Below are 7,553 nucleotides of genomic sequence, written 5' to 3' on the forward strand. Positions count from 1 at the left end.
TAATAGATAATATGAAATAACCTCACATTACCTAAGCAATTTCATTGGATTACAACGATGACAGAAATAAGTTCGCTCTTTGATTAATACCATTGATTATTAGCATATCTAAAACAAATATTATCAAACGATAATATATATATATATATATATATATATATATAATGGAAATAGTTTTAACAATTTTTGTTTAATTAAAAAAATAGTCTAATATAATTATGTAATTCCACACCAAAATTCTGGTTGATTTTATCTATTGAGAGTGGAAACAAATATTCAAATATGACCTCAAAATTATATTCAATCAATGAAGTACAAGGATATTTCACTTATAACGAATTTGGATTGCAACTGAATCAATATGTTTTATGTTTTTGATTCCAAATATATTATATAAATATAAAAATTCTTCGAAGATTATTATACCTATTTAGTTTTAATTTATAACGAATTTGGATTGCAACTGAATCAATATGTTTTTATGTTTTTGATTCCAAATTTATTATATAAATATAAAAATTCTTCACAGATTATTATACCCATTTAGTTTTATTTTATTTTGTTTTAACCGTTATTCAAATTCATGAGACATCATAGGCGATAGTATATAAAAGCAAACCGTTCATCTAAACTCATTTTCTATGAAAATTCAATATATTATTATTATATTTTTGTTTTATTTTTTTTAATGAATGTTTATATTGTTTGGAAAAGGATTGTGTAAAATTCTTAAATACCCATGTTTAGGTAAACGGTTTTGTCAATAGAAATATAAACCATTCACTTAAATTATTTTTGGATGAAAATTTGGATAGTATTACTCATAAAAATATGATAAATGAGTATTTTAAAGGTTTAAAATTTATTAATGGTGTGTACTGTATTAATAAATGTATCAATGGTTTATAATGTATAAATATTAATGTATTGATAATAATGGATTATATTAAAGTATTAATGGTTTTTAATGTATTAATATTCTTTACATTTATAGTATTTATGTTATGGTTTAATGGGTGATAGTCCATCATAGAATATTGTTTAACATTATTTTTTGAGTTAAATAAATATATTAATATTAATTAATAATATAGATTTATTAGCATTAATATATTGATATACTAATTAAAGTATTGATATGTAACTAAAAAAATTACTTAATATATAATTATTATAGTCAATGACATTAGTCAAACATAGCTTAATATAAAGAGATTCAGATTTGGAATTATACTCAAATATTTTTAATGTTAAAACATTAAAATATTTTTATTGCTAAAACATTGAGACTTGGTCAACCTTACATTTACTATATTTGACAATAATTAATCTTATTCAATCAAAGTAATCCTCATTCAATCAAAGCAATCCTCAGTTAATATAATATTAATTAATTAATTAAAACATTTAAAATAATAATTAACATTAATATTAATTAATTAATTAAAACATTTAAAATAATAATTAACATTAATATTAATTAATTAAAACATTAACATTAAAAATTAAAATTAACACATTAACATTAATTAATTTAAATATTAATTAATTAATTACATAACCTAAAACATTCATAACATTAATGAAAACATTTGGTAACATATTAATTAAAACATTTATATAAAAATGTTTAATAACAATAAAAATTAATTTAAAAATGTTAAATTAATATATTAATATTAATTAATTAAAACACCAATTTAAATGTTTAATAACATTAATGATAAATTTTAAAAAGTTTAAATAAATGTATTAATATTAACATAAATTTATTAGCATTCATACATTGATATATTAATTAAAGCATTGATATAAAATTAAAAAAAGTTACTTGATATATATTTATTATAGTCAGTCACATGAGTCAAGTATAGCCAAATACAACCAAATTCAAACTTGGTCAACCCTATGATAATTGTATTTGGCAATAGTCAACATTGTTCACTCAAAACAATCTTCATTAATTAATTAATTAAAGCATTAAAGCATTAAATATGTAGATCATAATATTAATTTATTAACATTATTACATTTGACATATTAATTAAATCATTCATACATAATTATTAATGCATAATTATTGTACTCAACCACATTAGTCAAACATAACCAAACATGACCACATTCAAACATGGTCAATAATTATTAATTAATAATAGTTAACTTTATTAATAATAATAATAATAACGTGGCATTGGAATTGTAAACAAATGTTTCTAACATTGCAATGCGACATTACAATATTTTGTCAACCACATTTTAGAATGTGGGTGACTCTTTGACCATGTTTGACTATGTTTAATAATCAACAATCTTCAACTTCAGTCAAACATAATTGCCTATTAATATTATTGATTAATATTGATAATTAAACATGTTGTGATGCTAGAATGGTAACAAAATCTATGAGATGTCGCAATGTTACAAACATTGTTGCAATATTACACATTGCAATTTATCCAATGTCACAATGTGACATTACTACATTAGTCACCCACATTTACTAATACAATTGACTATTTTGGAGTATTTTTTGTAGTCAACACTCCTCAAATCTGTTCAAACATGGTTTATAATATTAATGCCTTATGTTCAATGTTATTTCCTAGGGTTCATAATCCCTTTGGCTTTTAATATTTATCTCGTGGATGTGTTGTTTTCTTGGGTTTATAAAATCAATTTCGTGAATTTATTAATCTAAGGGTTGAACCATGGTTAAGCATGGTCCAATGTTGCATTGTGACAAAGATTGTCTCAATATGAAAATCGACCATGGTCAAGCATGGCCAAACATGTTTATTTAAGGGTTTATAATATTTATCTTAGTGTTTTTATACCTTGGGTTTATATTATTTCCTTAGGTTCAATGTTATTCCCTAGGGTTTATAATTCATTGAGTTTTTAGTATTACTACATTGTGTTTATTATTCTCTTTTCTTTAAAATAGAAATCATGTTGAACCATGGTCAATCATGGTCAACCATGGTCAACGAAGATCAATCTTCATCAGACATGGTCAATCTTGGCCAACCATGGCCAATCATGGCTAAGCATGTTGTGAAAAATCAGTCATGGTAAACCATGTTCCAATGTTGCATGGTAAAAAATATTCTCTCAATATGAAAATCAACCTTAGTCAACCATGATCCAACGTCGCAATGTGGCGAAGATTGTGTTGATATGGTAACCGATAATTGTCAAACATGGTTGACCATTTTCCTACATCACATTCTCACAAGGATTGTCTCAATATGAAAATCAACCATGAGAAGCCATGGTTAACGATATTTGTTTTAGGGTTTATAACATTTATCTTTGGGTATTTATAAATTTGGTTAACACTATTCGTCCCTCGGGTTTAATATTATTTCCTTGGGTTAATAGTCCCTTGGGGTTTTAAACTGCAAGGTGCTTTATAGTCTACTATAGTCAACCATGTTTATTTTAGTCAGCCATGTTTTTTTTCACTTCTGGTTCATGGACACCCATGGTCAGTGGGTCCGCTACGTCCAGGTTCGTTCAACGCTAGGGTGGACCCCACCCGAAGGGGGTCACAACCCTCGACCTATTTACTGACCTGACCCCAAGAGCTTTTGGGATTCGACCCTGTGACCTCCCATTGGTGAGGCACTTGATTTGACCAATTGAGCTAACTCTTGGGGCTTTAGTCAGACATGTTTACTTTAGGGTTTATGATATTTATTTTAGGGTTTATATACCTTAGGATTATAATATTAATCCCTTGGGTTTAATACTATTTCCTTGGGTTTATAAAACATTGGGGTTTTAGAAATAATCCCTTCGATTTACTAATCTAAGGGTTCATATTCCTAGGGTTTAGTTTAAATACCTTAGGATAATAATCAAGGCCAACGATGGTCAAACATGGTACAATGTCACATTATGTCAAAAAATTGTCTCAATATGAAAATCAAACATGGTCTACCATGGTCAACCGTGGTCCAATGTCGCATTGTGACAAATATTGTCTCAATAGGAAAATCAAGCATTGTAAACCATGTTCAACCATGTTTATTTTAGGGTTTATAAAAATTATCTTAGAGTTTATATACCTTGGGTTTATAATAGTTATCCCTTGGGTTTATTATTATTCCCTTGGGTTTATAATCCTTTGGGTTTTTAGTATTAATCCCTTTGGTTTATAATATCAATCCCTTGTGTTTATTAATCTAAGGGTCCTTATTCCTAGGGTTTAATATTATTCATAAGGTTTATAATATTAATCCTTGGATCTAATACATGTTTATTTTAGGGTTTATATACCGTAGTTTTATAACACCAAAGGGATTGATATGTTGCATTAAGACAAAGATTAACTGCATATGAAAATCAATCATGGTTAATCATAGTGCAACGTCACATAATGGAAAATATTGTTTCAATGTGAAAATCAACTAGGATCAACCATGATAATTCTAGGGTTTAAAATATTTATCATGGGGTTTATATATCTCGAGTTTATAATATTTTTCCTTGGGTCTAATCCATGTCTATTTTAGGGTTTATATACCTCGAGTTTATAATATTTTTCCTTGGGTCTAATCCATGTCTATTTTAGGGTTTATATACCTTAGGTTTATAATATTAATCCATTGGGTTTAATATTATTCCCTTGGGTTTATAATATCAATCCTTTGGGTTTATTAATCTAAAGGTTCTTATTCCTAGGGTATAATGTTTTTCATAAGGCTTATAATATTAGTTATTGGGTTAATATAAATCGCTTGGGTTTATAATCATGGCCAACAATGGTCAACCATGGTCCAATGTCACAATGTGACAAATATTTTCAGAATATAAAAATCAACCATGGTCTACTATGGTCAACCATGGTCCACTACATTGTGACAAAGAGTGTCTCAATATGAAAATCAAGCATGGTAAACAATGGTCAACCATTTTTATTTTTGGGTTTATATTATTTATCTTAGAGTTTATATACCTTGGGTTTATAACATTTATCCCTTAGGTATAATATTATTCCCTTGGGTTTTTACTATTATTCCCTTTGGTTTATAATATCAACCCCCTTGTCAGCCTAATATTAAAACACAAATATTTCAATCAACAGTTAATCAGAACCTTCATTCCGAAGAAAGCCCGTAAAGGAACGGAAGCCTGGAAGTTATGCAATAAAGGTATCGAATTCTTCAAAACTCACCTGTACAAAATTCCTGGGAACAACAAGAACACTCTGTTATGGAAAGACAGAGTCATGGGACACCCTCCCCTCAAAGAAAATAGTGAAATTGCAGAGATAAGATTATGGCTACAGTCAAAAGGAATCCGCAAGATTGAAGACATTGCCGGATGGGATAAAAGAGGAGAGTGGCAATGCTGGAATTTCCCCAAGGCACTAGCGCAACTCACCACATAGCTACACGCCCTTAAAAAGGCGATTACAGACTTCGATCCAGTTCATAGAGATGAAGAAGACACCTAGGAATGGGGGAAGATGGGTGTGTACACAGCAAGGCAAGGATATCTACAAATGCAAAGCAAAAAGAACTCGCCTCATTCAAAAGAAGTATGGAAGCAGGTATGGGACAGTTTTAGCATTCCTAAGATCAACTTTTTCTTTTGGACTCTGTTCCATAACAAAATCTTGACCGGAGAAAACCTATGCAAGAGAAACATAGCAGGTCCCCACCGATGTGTTCTATGCAAAAATGCTCTGGAAACTACAGATCACTTGTTTATTAATTGTGAGTATGCCAAGAAGGCCTGGAATATTTTTCTGACTGGATTAAATGTGAGACCCTTAGCTCACTGTACGATAGTAGAAATTTTCACCACTTGGAAAGCCAATTACCCACATAATATTGCTGGCAAATCTATATGGTACAAGATATGGATTGCTGCTCCAAAATACATATGTTGGAAGCTCTGGCTTGCCCGGAACGAAATCATATTCAACCAAAATGAAATATCAGTAGAAAAAGTGGCAGAACAGGCAAAGAAACTCCTTCTTGAAACCCTGAACTATTCTTCAGTCAAAGATGACAATTCCCTTCGAACAGAGGAAAAGGCCTGGCTGGACAGTTTCTCATTCATTACCAGACCATCAGCAATCACTCGGCCAACCCACAAGGAAAGATGGCAGATCCGAGAACCCGAGGATAAATTTCAGCAGTGGTGGAAATCCCAGGGCAAGTGCACTATCTTCTTTGACGGCGCTTCAAAAGGCAATCCAGGCACATCAGGAGTAGGAGGGGTAATTTACTATCCGAGTGGAGAAAAAGAAGATTTCAGTTGGGGACTAGGAACGAAAACCAACAACCAGGCAGAAATTCTTGGTCTCTTAAAAGCCTGCCAATTAGCCAGAAAAGAAAACCAAAGAGAAATCATCATTTTTGGGGACTCAGAATTGCTGATAAAGGCATTAAGAAGCAAGGAATGGTTAAAGGATCCTCTGTTAAATAAACAGCTCTCAAGAGTGAACAGAATTCTGAAGGACTTCTCCTCGGTGCAAACATTTCATATCCTCAGAGATTTAAACAAGGAGGCGGACAGATTGGCAAACACAGGCTGCACTCAGCAAAGTGGAATGATCAGCATAAACGCAGGAGCTTTGAAAATGGCAATCATCCCTTAACTGGGAGAGGTGCTCATGTAAACCCATGAATTGTAATTTGGTTGATTAGGCTTTTCCCAACCTAGAATTTTCAATAAAACACAACCATTTCAGTTAAAAAAAAAATAATATCAACCCCTTGAGTTTACTAATCTAAGGATTCTTATTCCAAGGGTTTAATATTATTTATAGGATTAACAATATTAATCCTCGGGTCTAATATAAATCACCTTGGTTTATAAGAATGGTCAACCATGGTCCAACATCACATTGTGACAAAGCTTTTCTCAATATGAAAATCAACCATGGTGCAATGTTGGATTTTGACAAAGATTGTATCCATATGAAAATAAATCATGGTCAACCATGGTGCAACGTCACATTGTGAGGAAGATTATCTCAATATGAAATTCAACCATGGTAAACCATGTTCATCCATGATAATTTTAGGGTTTACAATATATTTATCTTTGGTTATTTATAAATTGGGTTTATAATATTCATCCATTGGGTGTATTATTATTGCCTTGGGTTCATAGTCTCTTTTGGTTTTAAACTCCAAGGAATTGTATAGTCAACCATAGTCAACCATAGTCAACCATGTTTATTTTAGTCAACCTGTAGAAATTCCCACTGTAGATCAACAAATTATGCAATATACTAAAGCAAAATACAAGATCTACTTCTATAACAAACTTTACGAAAGCTTAATCGAATATGAGCAAGATCAAATTGAACACATATAATTGAGAATGAGAAATCAATCACACATGAACACAGAAGAATAACCTGGGGAAAGCCTCTGCCTAAAACCCCAATCTCTGTATTATCATACAAGTGGAAATATGTTCAAGTTACAAAAGAATCATCTCACAAGCTATCCTGCTCTCTTTGCAATCAAACAATACAGCTCACACACTGAATAGACATAAGATATGACTTCCCTTAGCCCTCCAAG

General features: G+C 30.5%; 1 protein-coding gene across 1 annotated transcript; it reads left to right on the plus strand.

The window, feature by feature from the left end:
• Positions 1–5,476: 5,476 nt before the first annotated feature.
• LOC149263411 (uncharacterized) lies at positions 5,477–6,616 on the plus strand. The gene has a single exon (XM_089388150.1). It carries the CDS (start codon positions 5,477–5,479, stop codon positions 6,614–6,616), a length of 1,140 nt encoding a protein of 379 aa, XP_089244276.1.
• The last annotated feature ends 937 nt before the right edge of the window (positions 6,617–7,553 follow it).

The sequence above is a fragment of the Pinus tabuliformis genome, chromosome 6 (genome assembly GCF_031772625.1).
Source record: "Pinus tabuliformis cultivar Carrire ecotype Pingquan chromosome 6, CPIR1, whole genome shotgun sequence".
Lineage (NCBI taxonomy): Eukaryota > Viridiplantae > Streptophyta > Pinopsida > Pinales > Pinaceae > Pinus > Pinus tabuliformis.

What these genes read in the sequence shown, in the direction of transcription:
- LOC149263411 (XM_089388150.1), top strand. Translation starts at nt 5,477, where the DNA reads ATGGGTGTGTACACAGCAAGGCAAGGATATCTACAAATGCAAAGCAAA.